The 27,962-nt window shown below is 38.6% G+C and overlaps 1 protein-coding gene across 1 annotated transcript; it reads left to right on the forward strand.

Moving 5' to 3' along the window:
• Positions 1 to 65: 65 nt before the first annotated feature.
• Positions 66 to 27,706, forward strand: castor1 (cytosolic arginine sensor for mTORC1 subunit 1). The gene is given in 9 exon segments (NM_001103010.1): positions 66 to 415; positions 4,807 to 4,877; positions 15,490 to 15,683; positions 18,628 to 18,757; positions 20,869 to 20,992; positions 21,192 to 21,305; positions 22,569 to 22,651; positions 23,971 to 24,065; positions 26,685 to 27,706. Coding segments are annotated over 9 exon segments (990 nt in total). The 5' UTR covers positions 66 to 302; the 3' UTR covers positions 26,751 to 27,706.
• Positions 27,707 to 27,962: the final 256 nt, after the last annotated feature.

Genomic DNA, 27,962 nt, shown 5'->3' on the forward strand with positions numbered 1-27,962 from the left:
TCAATGTTTTTTCCCTCAGTGAGCGATCTGCTATCCGTACCGCCCCCCCTCTGGTTCCTGTTACTGTCTGTTCAGCCTCTTCCATCCCATGGCCTGCAATACCTTCCAAGAATATCAGGTACCCGACCCGCACCCGCCATGAACATCCAATATTCGGGCCGAACCCACTGGGTTTCGGGTCAGCCGGCACATCACCCTGTGTGTCACTATGAGCCCGGCCCATGCTACTGATTGACACATCCCTTCCTAGCAAGGCCACGCCCCGTGGAGCACGCTGTGGGTCTCGGCTGGGTGTCCGTGCAATGGATCTACAGCTGCTGGAGCATCGGGTGCGAGTGACCAGCATTGAGAAGTGTGGCCTGTGGTTCTACACCCACCCGCTGGTCAAACTACTGTTCCTGAGGCAGCGCACCAGGTATATAAAGAACACACGGGCGGGGAGAGAGCCAAAGCTGCTGGGCTGTGGTACTCGGGGAGAGAGAGCACTATTGCCCCTAACACTGGCAGCACCAGCTGCATATGAGTGAGGAAGGGACCTGCACTGTAGATCATTTACGAGTTGCACGGCTTGCCCGACTAGTCCTAGAACTTGGCCGATGGTTCAGTCTCATTGCATTGCATTGCATCAGGGAACCATGTGGGGCAAGGACTGCACTTGCACTTGCCTTTGCCTTTTGATTTCATCCTCACTAGCGGTTAGTGTGGTTGCTATTGGTTACTGCACCTGTCTAATATCTGCACCTACAGTGCTGGCATCCTGCAACCTGTGCCTGGTATCCTTGCTGTCCTGCCATTGTGGGTAGGGTTCTCCTACAGCTGTTGCACTACAAATCCTAGCAGCATCCACTGAGCTCCTGAAGCTGTAGTCACATGGTGGGAGTTGTAATTGAACAACAGTTGGGCAGCTCATTTAGGGGCATGAATTGCACAGGCCAGGCAGCATGTTCTGAGTTTGGCTTGCTGCCCCTGGCAGTTTCCTGACATTCAGTCTATGTGAGAGCGTTTTATCAGCTGTGACCACTTGCTTCTATTCTGTAATGCACCGACTGATTAGTATTGGGCTCTGCATCCAGTGTGAGTGTGATGATGGGCATAGAGAAACTAGTTATGCCTGCATGCCCTGCTGTTGTGTTCCAGATCCCAGTGAGATCAATAAAGCATGGTTTCCTGCAGTGTGTAATAAATATATATATATATATATATATATATATATCATAATAGGCACTGTGCTACATACAATACAAGGTTCTTGGTTAACCGTTTTTTTTTTTTTTTTTTATAAAGAATTTCTGTAAGCGATTAATGATATGACCACATTTCATAAGACATCCCAGTGCTCACATACAAAGGCATCCTATACATTTGCACAAGATTAACTGTGTGACCTACAAAGACAGACACACTCTCCTCAGTGCAAGAAAGCACTCACTGTTACACTTAAACAATTAAAAGGGGGACCTAGAGTAAAAGAAAATGTGTGCTTCATTTCCTGTTATTTATCTTATTATTTAGTTTGCTACTTTGCGTATGAGTCACTTTCCTGAAATACAGTTATGGGATCTGCTATTAAGAAAGCTGGGGACCCAAGGTTTTTGGATAAAGGGTATTAAAGGGTCTTTCTGTAGCTTGGGGCACTGTACCTTAATGCTTGCAAAAACATTAAATCAACTCAGTAGGACTGTGTTGCTACCAATATGGATTCATGCAGTTTAGTGTCAAGTACAAGCTACTGTTTTAATATTACAGAGAAAAAGGAAATGATTTAAAAAAAAAAAAAATGCTTGTTTAAATTGGACATTATGAAAATTAAAAATTTGTATGTCAAACCTTTCTGGAGAATGGCTTTTCACATTAAAGAGTCTATATCTGTACCCATATTTACTTTTAAAATATATAGAACAGCTCATTCTCTCATGTTAAAACAAGACAGGTGTTCCTGTTCTCTTGCTAGAGGGCCGGTGACGCTTATCTACTAAGCAGAGTAGGAAATGAGTTGGTATGTCTGCCATTGTGGACTGCTTGTTTTAACTTGCTGGAGAGAACAATCTGTTTCTATTATGTAGATGTTTTAACTAAAACAATTTATGTTATAGCTAAAACAATGGAGCTTGATGTGTAGTAGCAATAGAAGCACACTCTCTTCTGGCTATAGATTGCACTTAGTGTAAAGTGATCCCATTCAGGGCTAGGTATCAAGTGGTGCTAAATCAAATCTAATAGTACTATTTGATGCAAAATTAACCCTGATTTATCTTAAATTGGAAATCTGCCCTGTACTGGACACATACCACCTGGATATGTTCCATTTGCTCCATATGTTGCTGTCCCATGTGATAAGTAACATTTTTCCATGGCAGTTTTATGTACTGGCTTTCTGAGCTGGAAATGGCTGTAACCTGGTTACTGCAGAAATTATACACCTGTCGCAAATGGATGTGCTTGTTCTTCCTGTGTGAGGCTATTTAAGGGAATATAGCATGTGGAGCTTTCTGATAACACCAGTGTAAAATGCAAGATACAAGCTGCACACATCAGTGGGGGTGTGCAACAGGTCTCCCCAAACCATCTCTTAAGATTGTGGTGGTGCATTGCAAGTGCGCCTTTCAGCTCTCAGTTGATCTCTGTTAGGGGTGATCATTTGGTGGCATTGGGGTTTTTCAAAGCAAGAAGTAGCAGAAGACTGCCTAACTGAGTTGGGATTTGATGGAATCTATACCTATCAGTAGACATGTTACATGTTAGTAGAAAAATGCCTACTGGGAAAATAGTCAGTAGGCCTATATTTGTGGGAAAGCCATTATGGTTTAGGCTCAGAGAATTACTGAATCCATTGATATACATTGAATTAGCAGTACATTTTCCATTACTTAAAAGGAGTTGTTCACCTTTAAATTCACTTTTTTTTTTTTAAACTTTGTTTTTATTTTCATGTCATCAAACATTTCTATTACAACATTTGTGGTTATTTGTTATCTTAAATTTGTGTCTTGTAGGTAGAGTAGTAGAAAATAAAACATTTGGGTTCAACATATTTAACAAAATTTGAACTTTTAGCTCATACCTGTTCGTCCTGGACCTTGTGGAATTTATTTTTACTGTAAGTATGTTGCCAACATTTTATTTATTTGTTGACTCCTGGGGGGTTCGTAGTTTTGTTGGTTAGTTTCTTGGATTTGCAGGTTTTGAAAGTACTGGGATGCTTCAATCAGGAGTGGGTGTTCCTTGAGTGTTTCTATGTCATACCATGTGGTTTGTCTGAATGTCTAGACCGTGAGATTTATGATTGTCTGAGGTAAAGAGGATATATATGTAAGCCATGTGTTGACGAATTTTGCAGTGATTTCTTCTTTCTTAGTTGTTGTCTCCAACCAATCCATGTAGAAAATATGGTGTAGTTTTTGTTTTGCTAGTATTATGGGATGGGGTATCTGAGGCTAGCCATTTGTGTAGTATTGTCTTCCGGGCAGCTGCCATTAAATTCACTTTTAGTATGACATAGACATTGTCTCAGAATATCAATTTGCAGTTATCATTTTTTTTTATTTTGGGTTTTTAGTTATTTAGCTTTTTTTTGTTCGCCAACTCTCTCTAGTTTGGAATAATGTCAGCTTTCTGGTTGCTAGGGTCATGTTCACCTCAGCAACCAAGCAGTGTTTTGAATGAGAGACTGGAAGATAAAGGGATTGAATAGAAACTATAAATAATGAATAAGTAATACCAATTTTGAAGTGGCTAGGAATATGGCATTCTCAATAACCGGGATCCCCAACCTTTTTTACCAGTGAGCCACAATCAAATGTTAAAAGATTTGGGGAGCAACACAAGCATGACTCAAGTTCCTGGTTCCATATAGGAGCTGTGATTTGGCTATTTTGTAGCCCCTATATGGAATGGCAGCCTACAGAGGTCTCTGCTTGGCAGTACATCTGTTTTTTTGCAGCCAGCATAAGCTAGGAATTCTTTAAGCTAGGAATTAAAAAATAAGCACCTGCTTTGAGGCCACTTGGAGCAACATCCAAGGGGTTGGTAAGCAGCATGTTGCTCCTGAGACACTGGTTGGGGATCACTGCACTATAACGATAAAAGTTATCTTAAAGGTGAACCACTCCTTTAAAGCAGAGCTAAAGCCAGACAATGCAGGCTTAAGCCTTTTTAGTCCAAATGTACCCCTGTACCTATAACAGTTTATTACTGACCAGCTTTGAACTTTTATCTTTTAGCATAAATCTAATATAACTTAGGCTCTGGCCTCTAACACGGTTTTAGTGATTTTCATCATGCTTGAAAAAGTTCCAGTACAAAGTATTGTTAATCATACTCTAGGCCTAGGGTCTAAAAAGTTAGTGTGGTTTACTAGACAAGAAAAGTATAAAGTTTGTCACTTGACTAACACTTACAGGAAAACATTTTCTTAGTAGTCAGCTGGACTTTTGGTTTTGTCACTTAGTAGCACACTAGTGAAAATACCAGCCTTGTGCATGCTGTATAGTGCAAAACTATAATTTGTAACTTTGATTTCAGTACCTAGGTGCAAGTGTTCACTTCTATGTGAGGGGGTTTATAGACATGGATTTTTGCAATCATTAGAATCTGGTCACACAACATCATTCACTTTGTGCATATTAAATGTCAGGGTGTCCTTTATTATAATATTGTGCTATAGAAAATCTGTCAATGTGGCACACAAAAAATTGCAGAGCATTTGCTATTGATTGGAATAATTGTTTGGCTGCTATCTAGTTTGTACATTGAGCCAACCAAGCTGTACTTTTCATTTAAATGTGAGTTTCTCTCTTTATTTGATAGATGCAAGTTCTTCAGCTTGACAGAAACACCAGAAGATTACACACTGATGCTGGATGAGGAAGGCTTTGAAGGTATGAATATTATTTATTTCACAATAATAGACTCAGAGGAAGTGTAATATGTAAAAATAAAATTTGTCATTTTATTAGGATAATGTGCCAATGAAATAAAAGTAATTTGAAATCTGCTTTAAATGCCATACAGGGAGGAAAGAGTTCTGTTCCCACCCATGCTGGAAAGGACATTTCCTGTTTTGGATCCAACCTGCCTTAGCCTGGCATGTGTTTTATTTCTTTTACACAAAGCCTGTGATCAGAAGTGCATGCTGGCTTGCTGCAGGATAATAGATATGGAAAAAGGCTTTTCTTTTGGATAAAATGTAAAATGACAAAGAACATACACTGTAACCTGTAACCTTGTTCTCGTGCATGAAAATTTAGAGGCCACCGTACACAACAAATTGCAATGCACACAAAAAAAATTTGTGCAAGAACACAACATTTTGTAATTTTTCTGACCTCAGCACACACTTTTTAAAAATGCGCACAAAATAATTTTTTGCTTACATAGCCAAGAAGGAATTAGAGGGTACATTTTTTAGAAAATCTTTATGTTGCAGGTAATTCTTTTATGTATTTCATGTGGGACTGGGAAGTTTGCACACAAGCTGCCCATACCACAGACCTAGCTATAGTTAGGGACTGACACTCTTGATGACAGAAAGGGATTTTATGGCATATTTTGTCCATCAACATGAAACCTGTATAACTCCAGTGTAGTGATGTGCTGGTTGACAAAATGTCCCTAACCCACTGCCTCCCAACCTGACCCAACAATGCACCTTTATTTTAGACTCGCACTCTACCTGCCCCATCTCTCATGCCACAAAGGAGGCAGGGTAGGGCAGGCGTATTCCGATACATAGAGGCTTTCGGATGTGGAAGATGGGAAGTGTAAGGTCTCAGGCGAGGAGGATCCCGACCCACAGGTCCCAATGTTTTCGGGCTGGTCGGTACATCGCTAATCCAGAGGCCCTTGCTTATGCTTCTGATTTTTTTCCTTTTTGCCTGCTAATGTTACTCATTATTGTTTTTTTCTTTCCCTGTCTCTTTTGCACAGGCAGTGGTCAGCAGTATATGGCTATATCACTGATTCCAACATTTTGCTTAGGCCAATCCCTCAAACCAAACAATGAAAATGTTGTTAGTGTCAGGGAATGAGCTTTGCAGAACTGTAAATTAGCCATGGACAGTCTTCAGTGATGTGCCATTCACAAATGCTCTGAAAAAATTAAAATCAGTCACAAAATAAGTTCTTAGTAGTTCAAAACATCACATCTGAATATGTAACTCATGAACTCTTTTAGTAGATAGATGATGATTAATGGGCTTGTAACATGTTTTTGGCTGATGTTGTAGTAAATATTACCCATGTGTTTGTTTGATTTTAACGTGTCATGCATACAGCACAGCAACTAGGTTTACAAATTTAAATGAGCAACAATGCATTGAATTTTCTGACGGAAAATGGAGAGGAAGTTGTTAGCCAGTGTCCCTTCAGACTGAGTTGGCACTTAATCTGTCCCTGTATAAGTGAAAATTGGCCAGATCTCTATCAGGCAGGTTTGATTTTCCCATTGGATTGAGGACCACATCGGCTTATTGGTATTGGCATTGGGGAACTTTTCATCAGTCTTCCCATACAGCCAACAACCTGACGGTAATTCTACAGCAGTGGCTTGTTATGGACTATACACAGTGGTGTCAAGTGACTACATTTTCCCCTTGGCCTGTTCCCATAACTATTGGAGGCAGATTTATCCTCTCTATGTTTGGCTCTTTTGATTGCAGAACTATAGGTGACCATATTGGCAGCAAACCAATAAGCGGATCTTATAATATATGGCCAGCATTAAGCCCTAGGGACAATTGATTGGATCATAATGACGGGATACAGGCCATCAGGACGTGGACCACATCAACAAGCCATTAAGGTCCTTGATCCAACAGGAAAATCAAGCCTGCCTGCATGATCAATATTTGGCATATTTTTGGCCAGATATTGGTCACGTAGGCCCATTGGAGGGCCAATAAGCTGCCAAATTGGTCTGATGGGGCCAAATTAGCATCTTAAGTATGCCCATGTATGGCCATTTTTACTCTGGCTTGTTATGGCCAGAGGTGGATTGAGATTTTGGGGTTTCTTGTGACTAAATGCAGTTAGTGTGAGCCAATTTTGCTTCTGCAAGCTGCGGAATATATCACTTTGTACCGTTACACATGTGAAGAGGTTGTGGATCAAGCAGTAAGGCAGGTTTCATTTAGGTATAAAAGGTTGAACTTGATGGAAATGTGTCCTAAGTGGCCTAAATTACTATATTATGTTACTTTTTACAGTTTGTTCTGACTGTATACAAAACCGTTCAAATATTAGTATACTATGTATCTCTGTAGGCATGCATGTACAGTACCTCATTTACTCCCAGTTTGTAGCCATTCAGGTGTGACTGTAGATCCTGCATTTAGCATTATTATACAGACTTTATGGCTCTTTTGCATACTCAGTGTTAATTAGATTTCTGTGATTGCTTCATTTGACAGCATCTGGCAGTACATTTTATTCCTATTAGAAGGAAAAAGTATTTAACTGAGACCTGGAGTTTCACCAGTTCATTGTTCTTATGTGCCGGTGGCTCCCTTCTCTTTCCTGAGCAGTAGCATGTTTGTATCCCTATGGAAAAAAAAAATTCAACTTGATAAGCTATTGTGTGTTATTTAAACATATTGGTTCCTGATGCCTGAATGTGTTCTTGATTAGGTTTTTTAATATTACAAGTAGTGTATTTATTGGAAAGCTAGACAGCAAAATCCTTAGTTGAGGGGTTTCAGTGTTTTGGATTTTTGTATTTTACAGTGAGAGTTACAGATTAATCAGATTAGTTATTCTTGAAGGAGTTAGAGACATCATACTTCTGGTTAACAAACATGGAAAAGTGGCAGAAAACCTTAGCCAGTCTGGATATGTTGCATTAGGTTTTTTCTTGACTGATGTATTTACAACAAGGGAGAAACCAATGACCCACTCCCTTCCGACCTGACATGAGTTGTTAACTGCATCTTCCTGTCAATGATCAGTGAACCTGTGTTATATTAAAAATGTGTTGGGTGAATGGGTGTTAATCTGTGTGTCACATACATAGTCAAACTTCATGTGGCAACCCCTAAAAAATATCATTTGATATAGGGGGACTAACCTCAAACAGAACCGCAGGTGTTTTGATCGCAGCAGTCTGTATGGAGAACACTGGCTGTCAAAATACTAAAACCCACCAGCAGCTGATTCTCATCTTGCTCCATGGCCCATAAATGTTCCACTAAGTGATTATTGGCTTAAATCTCAGAGCAATACTGGCCAAAAGACTGTGTGTAATAGTTAAGGATTGACAGTTTCCAGTACAATAAGCTAGTATAGGATTAAGGCTACTTTTAGACAGGGCTAATTGAATTAGCTGGCCAGCTAGCCTCTACTCGCTTCCGTATCTGCACCAAGTGGCATCGGCCTAAGTGCAGGCACATGAAGGTGGATTTTGGCACGGAAATGCAGAAGTATGCATTTCTGGACCAAGATTCACTCAATGTGTTCAGTGCTGTATTTAGGTCCAGTGCCACCCTAGGCATTGGATATAAATGGAACTGACATCACTTCCCATTGTGAGTGACGGCACATCTGTGTGAGTGACATCATTTCCCTGCCGCCTTGCAGTGCTTTCTCTCATTTCTTTTAAAAAAAAATCTATTATATAGGCACCCGAGGACATGCATATATATTAATACTGCCCTGCATGTGTCTGTACCGAGGCTGATGCAGTGCCTTTTCATTGAGTCAATGGAGGGAGCAGAGGCTAGCAGATCAGCTGATTCTCAACCTGTGTATCAGCCCGTCTGGCAGTTTCCATAACCTGTACAAACACAGGGGAACAAACAAGTAATATGGCGCACTAAATAAATAAACAAAGATAAAATGTATTTTTTAAACATAGAAGAACATTTAATGGAATGCCTCCCACCTAATATTCACATCTTAATTAATTGCACTTAGTGGCTTCAAAGTGTAGATATTAAGTTTGTCAGACTATAGCGTTTGACTTGTAAGTACTGATGGTTCCAGTAACATGCTTGGGTGTTATTTCAGTATGTAGCTGTACTATATTTCACATTCCTTATATATAATTAGATATAGGCAGCATTTAGTTGGACGTGTATTAGTGATTCATGTAGATGGAACGTGGTGTGGTTTTGCCATAGAACGGTGCAATAGGGATTTTCAATGAGTGTTGTTTGTTGTATTTGTTATTAAATTTCTCATTATATAAAATGGAGAGAGAATTGTGGGAAATAAGATATTTATATGAGAGTCAAACATTCTGACTTGCACTATTATTGGCTGGTGTCTCTTTAGTGTGGGTTGGGCAGTGTGTAGCAGTGTTACGCTAGCTAATATGTCTGTTCCTTGGAAACCACATAAAGTCTTGTAACTTGAGCTTCAAGAATGTAGCTACTTAATACAGCGATCCCATTTTATTGAGCAGGGGAAAACATTTATTTTTCCTTTTTTTGAATTACAGGAAATACGCAAATCACTCTTTCACATAAGCTACCTTGCTAACTGCTATAAAATAGCATGACTCTGAAACCTTTTACGATACAAGTACTTTTGCTTTAATACAATGTCCAAGTAGAATATAATCCTCACTAGCTGGCTGTGTTGTAAACATATTGACATCCCACAAGATATATTCTTATACCAGAGCTGGGCCAAGGAGTTTTCGCACCCAAGTCAGTGTATTCCTCTCTGTTTTACTATTTTATACAATATTTTACATTGTTTTTAATTAAAGGTGAACATTTTGTATGCTGATATTTATTTATCCATCATGATGATAATAGGACCTGCATCACAAGCCAGACGTGACATAAAGTACAAAAGAGGAGGCATCAGTGCATCATGGTATAGCTCCTAGATGGCAGACACAGTACAACTCATGTAGCAGGTAGGGCATAAAAACATGTAATGTAATACTGAGAGCCAGGGCATGGCATCAGAGAAAAAAGAAACACAGAAAACATCATGTTGTCTGTAAATGGTACTAATCTACGAGTCTGAGGGCCAGCACCTGGCAAATAGTGGCTCAAAGAGAGTTAAGACATAGCCAACGCACAGCAGCTTGACCCCCCCAAACCCTCATAGTACAGCAACCTAACAGCACCCCCAATCACAGCACATGCATGTACAGACCAAACCCTGCTCCTTCAAAACAGTTACAGCAGCCCCCCCAAATACAGACTTTAGGCATCATATATTGTTTCTTTACTGAGCTCACATATTGTGCCCAGCTTCAATCCTGCTTTACGCAATTCCTCCTGCCACTGACTTGTTCAACTGTGGCAGCCCCCAGGCCAGAGATAATAGCAGGTAACAGCAGCTGGGAGACAACTTAGGCAAGCCACTGACAGGTCAGACACAAACTGTCAGTGTCTCACTCTCTGAGTTAAGTAGTATGCCTTTCCCCTCAAGAGTGCCCCTTAACTAATTTACAGCCTGTCCATTGTATTTTTCTGCTTCAGCAGCCTGTGTGATCCACAATCACACTGGCAACACTTACCAATACCAATACATACCAATTTGTGTCAAAAAGAAATGATGGCTCTTGCGCTGATTCAGGAACAGCCACCTTATGGTTTGGTTGGTGCTTGCTGAATATGGTGCAACAACCCTGCAAACTGTTGTTGGTGTATTTCATTGTTACATTATGGATTTGTGCTGGTGCTTGAGTCAATATAAATACAATTTAATATATTATATTGAATTGTTCCTTCAAGAGACTTTCACGTCTCCAAAATACTTTATTAAAACCATTACACCAAAGTTTAAAACAGTGCATCTAAATAAATGGCTAATTGGCCTTGCTGTATGTAAGCATTGTATGTCTGGTTGCAGAAGGCATAACCAGGAGAGCATAGTAGGTGTCAAATGATAACTTTTGGGTTGTTCCTGTGTGCAGTAATTTACACAATCAGTAGCATGTGCCCAAGTAGGGTAGAACTATATCTCAAACGTATCTCAAAGGGGATCCATAGTCAAAAAAGAGCATATTGATTTTGCTATGATAGAACAGAATAAGTTTATTTATAACATATATTCTTTTTTCTCCACAATTTTTATGCTAAAATAGCCTTTTCATTTATTCTCTGGTTAAACAGGAAAATACTGTGGTTCTCCTGGTAACGGCAGAATTCCAGCAGCCAAATGAATAGACTTGTCCCTGCTGAGTGTACTGAGCAGTCTTTGGCCACCACACCAGTGCCAGACACATATACAGTTCTACTACAAGGATAGTAGCACTTTCTTGCTTAAACTTTATGTAATAGAAGAAGAAATTAAAAAAATAATTAAATAACCATACATAACATAGTGGCTTGTTTTGCCCTTTAATAGCAGTACTTAAATACAAGACCGATCATCTTTTCAGAATCCCATGTCTTTTTGGGCATTGCAAGCTCATGACGACTACTAAGAATATAAGAGCTTGATGCAGATACATCAGAGTTGCTGTTAATGAAAACATACTGTAGATGTTTCTGGACATGCATTAAAACACCACCTCTGACGTCAGGGTCTTGCTTGAACCATGGACTTTCAACAAACTTCAGACTGCCTCATCGGGGTTTTTTTTACTTTTTGAATGGATTAAAAGAATCCACATCGTCCATCAAAGGCCAGTGATGGCTAATCAATTAATCTCAAAAATAACCAAGTTGGTTTGCAATGTTGACATGTGGCCCACATAACACGTGCTGTTTATGGGCACTAAAGTCTATAGACTTTGTTCTCCCTGGGTTCTATTAGTTACATTGTAACTACAGTTGTATTATTGTTCACACTTAGTACATACATAGAAAGATAAGGCCACTTTGTAGTCAAAGAAACAAGGGCTTTTAGGGCTCTGGCACACCATTGCAATGTTCTTTAAATCACTCAAGCTCTTAATGTGAGGCTTCTGTGTCAATTTATATGTGCAAATCTATTTGATCCTTGGTCAGTGCCAGCAGTGTTGCTGCTGTGTAGTTAAAGATGAACCACTAAGGTCCTGGTGAAGTACAGAAAAACAATAAATCTGCAACCAGTGGTGTGGCTTAGCAAGTGGAAAAAAACATACAATTCAGTAGTTCAGAGGCAGAGGTCATAGTATATCAAAAGAAACCAACTGTTAAAATGATCTGTTGGCTACTTGCATATGTTATACTTAGGGGCAAGGACACATTAAGATCTAGTGTACAGATTTAGACTATGCTCCAAATAATAGATGATGGAAAAGCTGATATTCACATACCGCGAGGAATATGAATTTAAAAGCATTTCTACTGTGAAACCTCTACTTTACATACCCTGGTTTTACGTTTTACACAATTTGTTGTGGTCCCACCTATATATATACTGAATTTCCATGATTTTACATTTTCCTGGATTTTACACCTTTTTTTTTTTTTTGGCCCATGAAAAACGTGTAAAATGTGGTCAGCATTATTCCACCAGATTAGCAGACCATTCCTTTGTATACCATTTTGATATGGTTTTCTGATTAAAATGCTGATTAGGAACAAAGAAGCTATTGGACTGTGATAAAGAAGAATGTGGGGCTGCACCTTTTTATACTGTTAATTATCAATAAAACATGGATGCTACTACAGAATTTGAGCTTCTGTAGTAGGTAGCCAGATCTGGTTATATTGCCAAACCATTTCTATTACAAATTTGTTTTCCCCAGGTATATGTACATTAATTCTACAGAGCTATAGCTCTTGAGATATCTCTTTCAAATGAGAATTTTGGGTGAAGCAGAATATACAGTATTGGCTGTTATAGTATTTATATGTCTGACAACCTAGTTTAATAAGCCTGAACAGGATCAGAACTCCCTGCGGCAGGCATGAAAAGGAAATGGTTCCAGGAAGGAAGAAGGTTGACCTTGTTCTATTATACAATATCCATGGAGAACTAGCACTTTCCATCATACACCGTAAAGAACATGAACTCTCTAAAAGGCTGTTAATGTACATAGTCGGGGGCTATGTTATTTGTCCATATTCTCTGTGCATTTTGTTTGTTTATATTTGTGTTTCTTATTTAGGGCTCTGGCACACGGGGGAGATTAGTCGCCCGCGACAAAACTCCCTGTTCGCGGGCGACTAATCTCCCTGAGTTGCCATGACCCGCCATCCCGCCGGCGAACATGTAAGTCGCCGGCGGGATGGCACACGCGGCAGCGCGATTTCCCGAAATCGCCGAAAAAGACTAGCCCTTAAAAGTCTTTTCAGCATTAATCATCATTATAGGGTAGCAAGATTATTAAAGCTTCTATATTGTTGCTTTATATGCTGTCAGGTTTCAAACTCCATGACAACATTTAACAAACCTCTGTGTAGCTGTTAATGGTTATGTTAAACACTGCTACCAGATCTGGTAATAATTGCTTAAATGTCTTAAAATCCAGGCTAATATGGCTAGTATGGTCTTGATACAATTTGTAAGCTTGTGATGATTGGCATAATTTATCTTTGCTCTGCAGTCCACATTGGCTCTACAGCTACACCAGATGCAACAACTAACTCCATATCACCCAGACAGGAAAGTAACTTGGCAAAACTTGTTGCCTAATTTTGTACCTTATTTTTAAAGACACATTAGTGCTAATATCTCAAGGCCTGCAAATGTAAGTCAAATCTATTTAAAAATGGCTTACATTTTAGCATTTATAATGCAAAAGATATGATATACAAAGATGTATTTTGCTACAAGGGAGTGTTACGGCTCAAACCACAGAGCAGAGGTTCCCATGCAGTGCACAGCAGTCTCTATGGGATTGGGGGCGGCAGTAGTAACAACAGTGCTAATTTCCTGTTTTGGATAATCCTGGAACACACTAGCAGTAAAACTGATGCCAATATTTTCTTGTTGTATGTGTAGTTATGAACATTTTACTGTTTCAAGTGGAAATTAAGATACTCTTCATTTGCAAATGTTGGCCTTTCGGTCATTTTTGTCTAGAAACCATTTGTTCTAAATTATTTCTAAGGTTTATTCTGTAAGAAGGGCGTTTAGTAACAAGGTGCAGGTCATGGGTACTCTGGAGAATGTGAATAGTTAGAAATCATTTCATGCTTGCTTATTTCAAAGCACTTGCTGGAAGGTTAGCTCTGGTTAGCCAAAAATCATCTTGGTTACATGGTACTTAACTGCAGTAAATAGGAAGTATCGCTGCAAACTGCCATGAAATTCCATTTAAAGAAGATAGTGTTTTAAACATCATCATGTATTATGATTATCCTTCATTTATATAATGATGGCATGGTTTACAAGAGATGGTTCATCCTTCCTATCATTCTCTCCCACAGCAGAACTTAAAATCTATAGTCTTGAGTTTCAGTATAGCTACATGTCGGCAACTAGAATAATAGAATGTAAATATCTACTTGTCTTCCTGGCCGATGATAAATGATGTATAATTTTCAAGAGGACTATAAATGTCATGAGCATTAGGGATTATTCCATTGTATATACTAGAAGCATAACATGTCCTTGTTCTAGGTTTTTATCCTTGTAGTGCACAGAGATGCATTATGTGTAATTATATGTTTACTTATATTTGTCAATTGGTCGACAGTTAAGGAATATCCTGTCAAATCTATTATTAGTTGCAACATATCATTTGGTATATGTGTTGACATATAATACATGGTTGTTGTAATATGCAACATCAACATGTTATGCTGCTATTATGTGAATTGGGATAATCCCTAATGTTCATGACATTTATAGTCAGGACCTATTATATATAAATATATATATATATATATATATATATATATATATATATATATATATATATATATATAAATTATGCAACACTTCCAACGGCAAAATTCTCTGTGCACATGATGAGAATCACCACAACCTTATGTGGCACATAATATACAAAGTTCAAAATGACCCAGCACCATGGCCTAACATGTATATGTGCCTTGGTTTATCTGTTTGCAGCATGAAGGGGGCGGCCCTTAGTACTTAAAATGGCAATTTTCTATTTAGAAATACCCAATGGCACATTCTACTAAAAAAAAGTATATTATTATGAAAATGAATTTATTTAGATGAAGCAGGGTTTTACTTATGAGCTGTAATGTAATACATACATTGTTTGTAGTTTTCCTTTAAACATACCAAAATTAAATTCTCACCATTAGCTGGACCATTGTAATTTTAATTATATTATACATCAATCAGTGTTAAAGAAAACTGGAAGTATTCTTACATCCCTTTTTACCTAGAGCAACATGAGCAATGTTTAGCTATTGTTGAGATGCTGGGAAATGCTGAGATTTTAAAAATAATTTCCTGCAAACTGAGTGCACTTTTTTATATGTAGAAATAATCTTTTTTTTTTACAATTTTACAAATCTTCTGGTAGCAAAATTCTATTTGTATTTACCCACAAAAATGTAAGAATGTATTTAACGAAAAAGAATCCACCTTATTGACTGTTGTCTTTTTGCTCATATAAGCCCCAGTAGGAGTTCTGCGTAAGAGGAGTTAGTAATGGACCAATACTGATTTTACTTCCCACAGAGCTGCCTCCATCTGAGTTCCTACATGTAGCAGAAAACACATGGCGGGTCCTGAATGTGTTGTCAAGTGGCTGCTCCTCCAATGGAATCCAGACCGTGGGAGTTACAAAAATTGCCAAATCGGTGATTGCACCCTTGGCGGAGCACAATGTGTCTGTGTTAATGCTCTCCACATACCAGACTGACTACATACTGGTGAGAAAATGTTCATTACACATAACTTATAGTTATGGAAAAGGGCTGCATAACATGTGCTAGAATTGTAATAAACATGTTCATTAAATATGTCATGTATTATGGGAGTGGCATTTTGTTCCCTCTTAGCGCACCTTTTTATTTAGTGCAAATGTCCAGAAACAAACATGTCAGTAGAAATGATTTGATATACTATATGAACACCTGGAAGAATCAAGGAAAAGTTACATCCCTTAGGGTAAAGACACGCGGAGCTACTTGTCCCTGCTACAAAAACAGGCAATGCTGATCACTTACTGATTATTGCCTTTATGTGTGTTTTAGCAGAGGTAATTCTCAGTATTATCTATGGCATGGTATTTTCTGTAGCTGTGACAATAGGACATTCTATAACATACTAAATGTTAACTTAAATAAGAACTACTCCTTTAAAAAAATGATTTTTTTGTATTCGGAAGCAATCGTACTTTGATAAATGAGCCCCATAGACTGGCATTTACAGTATGTGATCACAACGCAGATGCTGGCATGCTTTTTAAAACTAATTAAAGAGGAAATAAAGCCATGCTAACAAATTTTTCCTTGTAGCCCCCCACTGTTCAGGCCCCTGATCAACCCCCCAGTTGCATCATTCACAGCTACCCCAGCTTTACTGCATTCTCATCCCAACTGCGGTCTCCATGATTAGTAAGCAGACACATGCACTCAGCAATCCAAGCTGTGACCCTGGCCCAGTGTGCATGCGATTGCTTGTCAATCGTAAAGACCAAGGTTAGGAACAGAAGTGACACGATTAGGGGAAGTTGTGAAGGGTTTACTTCCCCTTTAAGGGTGAGATAAATCATTTCTCCCAATGTACTTAAAGGCAATGTTATTGTATAGGCATGTAGTTCTGTATAAATAAACATATAGCACCTGGGCATCCATGCAACATGTGGAAGTTGTGAATAAATGTTAATGTTTTTTTCAGTAACTATTTATACATTGTAATCCCTATTTATGTGAGTGCAGCTGTGCATATATGAACACATTTTTTATTTTCACATATGATTTCCCATACATAAGCATCTGTTCATTATCCCTTATTTATATAGCATTGGCTTATTCCACAGCATTTACAGAGGTTATTTATTATTCACATCAGTCCTTGACCCAGTGGGGCTTATGCCTTAAAGCGGTTCACCTTTAAATTAACTTTTAGTATGATGTAGACAATGATATTCTGAGACAATTTGCAATTGGTTTCCATTTTGTTATTATTTGTGTTTTTTTTTTACTTATTTAGTTTTTCTTTAGCAGCTTGCCAGTTTTGAATTTCAGCATCTACAGTGGATATAAAAAGTCTACACACCCCTGGTAAAATGTCAGGTCCCTGTGCTGAACAAAAATGAGACAAAGATAAATCATTTCGGAACTTTTTCCACCTTTGATGTGACCTATAAACTGTACCACTCAATTGAAAAACAAACTGAAATCTTTTAGGTGAAGGGAAGAAAACCAAAAAAACTAAAATAAGGAAGGCAGAGCAAGATCCTAGCACTATTGCCCCTTGCTCTTGCTCTATCCTCAGATTGCCGGACCGATCACATGACTGTGCGTGTGTGTGTGTATGTATATATAATACATATATATATAGCATACAAAAAGAGAGGGGGGGTTGATCAATGCACATTCCCTGGTCCCCTGTTTCATAAGTAAATTATCTATGCTAGTGCATGTGTTAACAAAAACAGGGGTTGTTAGTTACAAAATTATGATCATAAGATTGGTAAGCCACCATACCACGTCAAGGTAAACCCTGTATGGTGGGCCTATCTATTTACCTCTGGTCATATTTTTCAAAGACTGGCACTCCTATGCACTGTTGCCGTTCTTGACCTGGGGGCTGGTTTGAGTCAGAGGGCTTAGTAATTCCCATGCCTTCAGCTTTTATAGAAAGAGATTGCCAGGACCACAGCTTGGTTCTACAGGTTTAATCCTCCCCCGCTTGCGGCTTGTAGAGGAGAAGACTACCCATTTTATTAAAGGCATAAGACCACCATTAAAGGGACGGGTGTGGGGGTGCTAACCCACATGGAAGTTTGGCCATTCTTCCTGCAGAATAACTCTGCTAAAATACATAGATACACAGAAAGTGGTTGTGGGAGCACTCCAAGGCTAAATAGAGTATACAAATACAATGGAAGTGCCAAAATAACTACAAAATAATTACAATAGCCTGGGTGCAGGTCCAAGTTAAGAATTAGATACGGCAGCGAAGAGATCCGCACTCACAGGATTTATAGAATTAATCTGGTGTTTATTGAGAAGACTAACATTTCGGCTATATCGCTAGCCTTTTTCAAAGTGACTCACACAGCTAAACCAGTGCCTAATTAACATTCAGGGGCGGGAAAAGTGGGGAATGATATCATCAGCACAAGTCAGTCATTGGGGGAAAACACCAAAGTTGTGAATAAACAAATGAATTTGCAAAAAAGTAAAAATAAAAGGGAATATATACACAGAAAATATGGCAACAACTATATACAGGAGATTCTGAAGCACTTCTGGCTCAGGAAAGCGCAACATTGTATGCTGTTAAATGTAACAAAACAGAGCTCAACTGGTGAGAAAAAAACATCAGCTACATCATCATAGATTTGTTGCAAAGTTAATTCAAGTACCTTAGAGTCAGTGAAGGAATAGGGAGTTCACACTAGGCATATATTGCAATAATTAGGAGCGGTTACAATGTATTAGGGACTCAGTATATATATATATATTTGTACCTACATACATGTGACCTAAGGAGCGCTCAGAAAAAGCTATAGTTGACGTTGTTATAGGATCTAGTAGTTTTACCTTTGGTGCCACCCTTACAACTGGAACACACAAGTTATTTTATGTAGAAAAAGACGTTTTCTTACATATCTCTTCCCTGTCTTCTATGCATGTTGTTTAGGTACGGGAGGATGACCTTCCTGTAGTTTTTCACACATTACTGGACGATCTAAGCATCTACAAAGAGGAAAATGGTATCCTGGTTCCAGTGAAGCCCACAGAGGCTAGGAATACCTTAAAGCCCAGGACTTGTAAGTGAGCTGCCTATTAATGTGAACCATAAGGTGTGAGGTTGTGCCTTATGTACTTTAAAGCAGGACCAAATTGTATTTTGTAGCATTAATATAGTACAATATATATACACCATAGTATTAGGTTCTTTGCTCTGCTCCCCACAAAGACTTCATGTGCATATAGAGCATATGGCTTAATGCGCTGGTTCCAGCTTGTGTGTACATGTAAGTATATGGGAGAAAGGCAAACACATTACAGGAAGGAGGAAAAGCTCAATTCCAGGATGAGGCAGGCCTTTACAGTAGAACCCCAATTATACCTCTCTAAATTAGCTAGAATTGGTTCTGTGTTTCCACAGTCCCACACAGGTAAACTGCATTTTTTTCTTTTCAAGATTTTTTTCCAGTTTGTTGGGGCTCTACTGTTATTTCTCTTAATGCACTGATACACTACTAATAATGATTGAACACATTTATATACCCGCACTGACCCGGAATTTGGAGCTGTCTAGATAATGGGTTTCCGGATAACAGATCCCATACTTGTACAGGCCATCATACTCAAGCAGAGCTCCTCAAGCTTTAATTAGGGTCCCTCAAGTTATGAATCTTTTGAAAACAACAAAGTTTCTCAGAAAAATGTGATATCACTTTCTAAAATCTGTCTGTATACTTTAACCATTAAAGATTATTTTCTGGACTGATCTTTTTAGTGCAAGCAGGAAGTTGGTGCAATGTATTATCCCAGTCCACTGTACAGCACTGGGAGATTATGTGGACACTTTTATAAAAATCATAATATCTATATGTTTGTCCTGATTTTTTTTTTTGTTGCCCATTAATTCTGTGTGACCTGCAGATACAGCAGTTTTGCCTGAAGAGGGAGCCTTTGATCCACATTTTAGTTTTAGACTCACTTGTATTTACTTTCAGCATTTATACCTGCCAACATTTGAAAACAATTCAAAAGCCCTTGCTGTAGGGAAAGCAAATTTAAACCCCTTCATATGTGGCCTGCACTGTAAATGGGTTTAAGTACCACATCCTCTAAACAGGCATGTCTGGAGATCATGAACATGCTGTAGTCATCTTGTTTTCCAGTCTGAAAGCCCTAACTTTTACAGCAGGGATGTTGAATATTGCGCCAGCTGTTGCTGCATTATAGCTTCCAAAGTGCCCCTGGTTGGGGGTACTGGGTTGTATTTTGGACATTTCTGCTTTAAAATTTCTCAAGACATACAAACTGGGAATAGACCCGTACTAAATTTAATGTAAAACGGATGAGTAGCCTACTGTTTAGGCAATAAATGTGGTAGGACTTTCTACACACAATTGTGTTTCTCACAGTATGTATATCTTAGGGGACCGTTTACTAATGTTAGGATTTTATTTTATTTTTTTTACGATTCTGATAATTTAGCACCAAAATGTTAAAAAGTTGTAACTTTTTTTAGAGATTTACTATGCGTTAAAATGGCTACAAATCCGAATCCGATAATTTGCTGCTAAAGCTTGTCGAAATCATGTAGAAGTCAATGACAGATATCCCGTCCCTTCCCTTCCCTGAAGGATCTTCCTTTGCTTCAAAATGTTTTGGTTTTTTTGACGCTGGTTTTTTGTGCAACAAAAAGTAGAGGTTCCAGTGCAACAGTTCGAAAAAGACTCACTTTTTCCCATGTTGACTTTTTCAGTTCAGACTTTTTAGTAAATGTCAGACATTTGTGAAAACAAGTTTATTTGAATTCTGAAATAAAAAAAAATGAGAGTTAAAATGAGAAAAGTTAAGAGTTTTAGTAAATCTGCCCCCCATGTGAGTGTGGAGCAGCCGAGAAGGTTAATGCACTGGAGCATAGACATAAGATGTGGTATGCTGAACGTACAGTATCTTATACAGTATGCTTTAAAACTTCCTAATAGCTCTTTAAGAGAATGGGACTGTCCAAGCAAGTTGGATATATTACCGTTGTGTTTCTCGTTACAAGATCTGTTTATGTTAAACTCTCTGTATAATATGCTTAGTGCTTATTGGACAGGACATGTGCTTGTAGTGCTTTAGGTAGATTCAGTTCACTGCAGGTAGGACTGCCTTACTGCTCTCGTTTTACAACCTTGTTTTTCCTATCCCACAGTATTTAATCTGACAGTGCATCCTGTGCAGAGTCCCCAGAACCAGTTCTGTATCCTGACAATGGATCCAGATACCCTTCCTTCTGTTTCTACCATACTATTGGATGTGCTGTTCTACTCCCACCCGTAAGTGTCTGTTCCAGTGTTGAGGGACCCTACCAGAGGTGCTCTTGTTGCTGCCATACCTTAGCCTGATTAGTATATGGAACATTATATATATATATATATATATATATATATATATATATATCATCTTTCATGTGAAGTCTCTGGAATGATCTTTCCAGCAACTGTCTCACTTACATCTTGTTGATTTTCTTTGCAGTTTCCAGAAAGACACTGCTGCAGGATCCCAGGATCTGGGCTTCTTTCACTTTTTTGCCTTCTCCTTGATAGACGGGTATATATCAATAGTCATGGACACGAAGACGCAGGAGAAGTATGTAAAGCTTTGGGTTCCAGGGATCTTTTCATAGGATCCAACAGGAAAATCAAGCCTGCCCAATCCACATCTGGGCAATTTTTGGACATATATTGATCAGGAGGCCCCAGGCAGATAATCTACTGAATCGGACTGAAGGACCTGAATCAGCATCTTAAATATGCCCCTGTATGGCCACCTTTAGACAGTGCTCTTCAACCTGTGACTCTTAGATAATGGTTGTTATTGGGATTCTGGCAGTTGTAGTTCAGCAACAGCTGAGCAGAGTTCTAGGAATTTTATCTTAACAAATTAGCCATCACCATTATATTACAATTTAAAGGGATACTATTGAAACAAAACATTTTAGACCTGAAAACAATGCATAATGTTAATAGATCACGGTTGAAAATATTATATGTTATTGCTTAAAAGTAATGACTATTTTTAATTGAGTAAATCTCAACACACATGCATCAATAGAATCTGTATCCAGGGGAATAGATAGATTCCATAAATGCTAAAAAATACACTACACTACCTAGCCTGAGTAATGGGAGAATATTATTTATGTGCTATAAGCTGGGCATACATGTAAAAATTTGCTTGTTTGTCAAGGTTGCAATTGGGCTGATCCAGTAATTGACCTAGGGATTTTTGAAGCTGGCCAGTTATTAGCCAGGCAGTGAAACCAGCATCCCAGTCATTTAATTCTGCCTGTAGAGCAAACAATAAGGGATATCCATAGTCCAGCAAACTAGCAATTATTGCTCCAGTGAGTGTTTTTGGGCTGAGAGCACCATTACCACTGCTGTCATGGGTTTCTCCTTAACGTAATGGCAAATGGCAGTAGATTTGTACACATTTCTGCCAGAAAAGAATACAGATAGCCCTAATAGAAAAGGAAATGTAGCATATGCTTTTATCGTCTCCATTTTGTCTGTATAAATAAATAAAATAGGCTCACTGACCACTTTGCAGAGGCCGAGCTAGAATAACATCACCTGGGGGGAGCAGACAGGCTCTTCTTCATTAAACTTTGTTGTGTTGCTTTAATTGTTAATAAACCTTAAAGTATCAATAAGTAACATTATTTTGTATAAGTAATAATAAGAGCAGCTTTAATTCAAGTGGGCTGTTTTTCCCAGTAATTCCAGTAATTCACAATTGCACAGTAGTGACTATTATTATCTCCTATGTAAGGGAAACATTGACAGGTTTAGATTATATCTGTGCTGGTGATTTCCCCGAGATCAGACAGTCTGCTTCTTTGTGTTGCAGATTTCCCACTGACTTGCTTTTAACTAGTTCATCTGGGGAACTTTGGAGGATGGTGAGAATTGGTGGACAGCCCCTTGGGTTTGGTGAGTTTATCTGAACTTTCATTTCTCCTGACAGAGTTCTTAATAGAAAAAAAAGAATAACTAAAAATCTTAATACAGTGTCATGCTGCTGATGGCCATTAAACCTATGGCTGGCCATGGCAGTGTCCATGTTGTAACCCACTGACGCATAAACTTGTGAAGAAGACAAGGCCATAAAAAAAGATCCAGTATGTGAGCTCAGCAACTGGATCACATGGAAACTGGCCAAACTTTTCCATGATATTATCAGATTTCATTATGTAGCATGCTGTCTTTTTAACTAAACATGTCTTCTATGTGCGTCGCATTTCGCTCTATGCTTTCTGCCACGAAACCAGGAAATGATTCTCGAATAAAAGCTAGGTGGAGTAATCACAAGACCTATGTAAAATGAGAAGCTGTATACATGTAAATTAGGATAACAAAATCGAGCCAATCAAAACATCTAGAAAGTATTGTTGTTTTTCTTAGTAAACTATAATTCTGTGGTGCTCCAGGCGGTCACCAGCTACATGGGTTAGTCAGAGGTCTATTTACAAGAGGCAATGGCAGAGTTTAGTAATTGTCACATCCTGCAATCCTAATGTGCTCAGTATGCTTTTAAACAATGTATTTGCCTAAGGCTTCTTTTTATGGAAGGTTGGACACTACAGAGACTAGAAAGGCTGCAATAGAATAAATAAGCAGATTTCAATTTAGGTTTGTAGCCCTTAGTGTACAATATGATGCAATCCTATAGCAGTGATGTGATTTCTGTTGCACTGAAATCTCTTTGAGACAATCACTGTGAATTTCACATCTTGTGGCCTCACTCAGGGCTGGTACTGACCTTAAATGAATACTGTCATGGGAAAACGTGTTTTTTTCATCAGTAGAGCTTCTCCAGCAGAATCCTGCATTGAAATCCAATTTTTAAAAGTTCAAGCAGAGCACAGGTCACATGGCTGTAGCACCCTAAAAAATGAAGGACAGGGCTAACCCCATTCAAAATTAAATATTAAAAAAATATGTTTGCCTTTTTGAAAAATGGATTTCAATGCAGGATTTTGCTGGAGAACTATTACTATTAACTGATGTGTTTTGAAAAAAACATGTTTTCCTATGACAGTATTCCTTTAATAAATCCAAAAAACTTTCACCAACTTTTTCATATTGGTGTAGGTGTTACCTGATTTGTACAGAGAAATATGGAGCTCCAAATTTACTTCGAGTGGTGTTGTGAAATGGATTAAGGCTCCAGTTTAACTCGACAAATATTTCTTACTCCATTACTGTTGTGCCCCCCGTAAAACTAATACTTTCCAATCTGATTAATGCAGATGAGTGCGGAATAGTTGCACAAATTGCTGGACCTTTGGCAGCCGCAGACATAAGTGCCTATTACATCAGTTCGTACAACTTTGACCATGCGCTGGTAAGTAAAGCACAGCTGTGTCTGCCTGTCTGGACGCTCATTGCACGTATGGTCGAGGGAGGAGAAAATGCAAGTTAATAAAATGAGGTATAGCGTAATACGGTTTCATTTTTTCCAGTCTGTCTCTGTCTGCTGAGTTATGAGTTCTAATGTGCTGGTACAAAGTCATGTGCAGATTTTGCAACATCCACTCCAGGTCCACTTCCTAAAATAAAATCCAGCTTTGTAGCTTGTTTGATAAAGAAACTAAAAGCCTTTGAACTCGGAATCATTACTGGGAGGTTCATCATCAGCTGTCTCCACAGCAAAAATTGTCTGCCTCCTACATGAATTGCTCTAGATAAGAACAACTACATGGGTCTGTTGAAAATACACTTCCAGAAAATGTTATATCTTCAGTTCCCCCGTGCCTTACTTTCTTCTGCTAGAGTTTAAACCCCCATAACTGCTTGCTTGTATATTGCTGCTTGTTTCCTGTGGTGATGGCACTCAAAGAGATTTGTCACCCACGACTAAATCTGGGCTTCCACTGGCGACAAATCTCCTCAAAATGCTCACCCACCAGCATTAAAATGAGTCACCGGTGGTACCGAAAAGCATATGTGGTGCTTCGTTTTCTAAAATGTTTTCCTTGATTTGATTTAGTGCTGCAACAAATTTTTCCCATGTGTCATGACCCCAAGGCTGATGCAGCATGGGGCTGATTCTCAGCCTTCCGGAAAAACACAAGCCAAGCCTCCTACCTTGCTTGCACCTGGAACTTGGCTCTGGAATGCAAACTTTTGCGTTTCTTTGCTAATATGCGCTGTGTATGCCTGCACCTGGGACGAGACAATGGTTCCAGGCGCAGGCAAGGTAGGAGGGGCTGTGGAGGGGCTGATTCTCGGCCAGCGTTTTTCCAAAGGCTGAAAATCAGCCCTCTGTGGCATCAGCCTAAGGGGTCGCTTCTGGATTTAGTGGCTAGATAGAAGGGCAGAAAAGTCTGATTTAGAGAGATTACATTTAGAGGTATAGAGAATGCCATGGCGGTATTGACTTTTGGGGAAGGGATGACATTTGCACTCAGTATAAGGAACCATTTTCTTATCAACCCTGCATATAACTGATACCACAAACACATTTTGTTTATAAAAGAAATGCACTCATGAAAGATTCACTGATTACTGTAATAATGGAAAGTTGTTTCATTGTGAAATTTTCCATGTAGTCATTAGGCTGCAGTGAGGCCGTTGTGGTCTGATGACTGAGGCTTTAGGGGTAAGTTCTCTTGCTTAATCATTATTGGTGAATTGTTATTTTGAGATGTATCATCAACACAGGTAACAGGCTGTAAAGAGAGGAAACCACAACTTGATTTATTGCAAATAAGGAAAAGTATCAGAATTATTTCCTAATAACTTTATTAAAGGGATAGTTAGGTTTTACTAGACATTTTTTGTGGAATTTAGCCTTTTGTTCAGTAGCTCTCCTATTTGGAATTTCAGCAGCTATGTGGTTGCTAGGCTCTACTTTTCTCTAGCTTACTGGCCAGCCTTTTTTTCTAGCTGTCACCCAGGCTTGTTAACATCAGTCCAATCTCTAAAGCTGGTCATACGTTAAAAGATCTGCTTGTTTAGTGAGGTCGCTAACTGAATGGATCTTTTCACTACTGTGAGGTAGGTGTAATTAGGTTAATTCAAAATCTGCTATGCAGGCTGTTGGATTGAAGATTGCATCAATACACCGATCGCAGGTCCAGTCTTTAATCTGACAGGAAAATCTCAGGCTGGCTGTCACTCTGGGAGAGGAGAATACTGCTCTGTTTCTGGCAGAATTTCCAGGATTCTGTGAACTAAAGTATGTCAGTTATGGACTCCAAAATGAACAATTGTAAAAGCCAATTTATATTTACCAAAACTTTTAGTGACAGCCCAATAACTTTATTAAAAAATGTGCATATATATATATATATATATATATATATATATTCACAGTATATATAATACACAAGAGACATGAATATCCTACAAATTATATCACATGACTCACTAAAACATGTGTATTATAATAAATAATGTATATTATGTATTATAATAAATAATGTGAAATGAGTCACGGGATAAAAAGTTGCGACGTATTCAAGATTCATGCGTTTTTTCCACAACAATTCCGAATCCAAAAACTCTCCACCTGAAACCCATCGAGGTCATGTAGAAGTCAATGACAGATGTCCCTTCCCTTCCCTGGAAATTTTTTCTTTGCTTTGAACTTCTCGAATTTTTCGGGTTTTTGGTGGTTTTTGTGCAACAATTTGAAAAAAGTCTTAGTCGCTTTTCTGCAACTTTTTCCTGCATGTGTATTTTCACTTCAGATTTTTTGATAAATGTCTGACATTCATGGAAACGAGTTTATTTGTGGTTTCAATAAAAAGTTTTAGTAAATCTGCCCCTATAAGTCACTTTAGAGTTCCATGACCTGTATAGAAGCACTCAGCCTTCAGCCTTTATATGATCCTTATATTTTACAATAGGGGGTACATTATTCACTATATATATGGAAGAAGTCACGCTGATGTTTTACACGTCTTCTCCTAAAATTTCACACCACTTGTGCTAATCTACATATTGTCTCCTTGATCAGGTGCCAGAAGAAGACATTGAGAATGTCATCAGTTTATTGCATCAGCGTCAAGAATCTAAAACCTAAGGCTTAGAACTGGTGCCACAGAGGAACACCACAAAACATATCAGAAGTGGGCTTTTTGTTTTTAAAGAAGAGCTGTGCCCCTTCACCTTCTGGCACAGTGATGATGACTTACTTTAGACTTTTGGGTAAGAATGACCCAAACAGGCACTGCCTAGAGAGAGGACTTCAATATGCCATTCACCTGAGCTAATGGTTTCTATTCAGTGTTGCAATAAATGGGTGGTTGCTCCCTAAAGCAGCTGTAGAGCTAACCATTTCCTGGAACAACACACTACAATGTGAAGTAAAGCTGCGCAGCCTGACATGTTAAAAACAAAGGCATTGCAAGAGGATGCAAAACAATCTAAGGCCATTTGCCACCCTAGTATAATTAATGAAAGCCATGTTCATATGTAGTGATATTAGATGTGTATGGCATAAAACCACTATATAGGAGTCTACTGAGCAGATTGCTCTGTGCCATAATGTTTGCATTACACAAAGTCTTGTTATTTATTTGGTGCCTAAATCCTTTCCTTCAGTTTAGTTTACTCTTGATGCATCTATAGACAGGCTGTATAGGAGTCTACTGAGCAGATTCCTCTGTGCCATAATGTTTGAAATACATAATTTGGTGCCTAAATCGTTTCCTTTTATTGTAATTTACTCTTGATGCATCTATAGACATGTTGTCAGTCATTTTGAGGAGGGAATAGGGGACCTAGATAAGCAGTGTTTGTGCTGGAGCCCTAATCATTCGCACTATGCCTTAGGGAATTTTAAAGGCTTACCTTTTTTAAAAAAAAATAAAATATAAGTTGGATAGTATAGCCATATTGGTTTATCAGATGAATGGGCAAATCAGGCTACCTCTGATCTAACATGTTTGTATTAAATCCTTTAAAGAAAAACCTAGCCTGCTTACATAGCTATATTTTAGTGCAACATCTGGTGCTTTGCTAAAAAAAAAAAAAAAAGGACTATGCAAAAACTTTATTCTGCCCTGACATTCAAATTTGTCTTATTTTTTTATAATAGTACTTGTATGTCTCACACTATGTAATGATGTTTTCCAGTATTTTGTTACTTTAATTATTACTTTTACACTAGTGGTTCCTCACTTTCCATCCCCATAATATACCACCAGGTAAGCTCTTTAGTCTCCTTGATTTCAGCAGCTCAGTTTCTAAGCATGTTGGGCTGTTGCAGAAATAGCCTGCTGGCCAATAGACT

This window comes from Xenopus tropicalis, chromosome 1 (assembly GCF_000004195.4).
Source record: "Xenopus tropicalis strain Nigerian chromosome 1, UCB_Xtro_10.0, whole genome shotgun sequence".
In the NCBI taxonomy this organism is placed as follows: Eukaryota; Metazoa; Chordata; class Amphibia; order Anura; family Pipidae; genus Xenopus; species Xenopus tropicalis.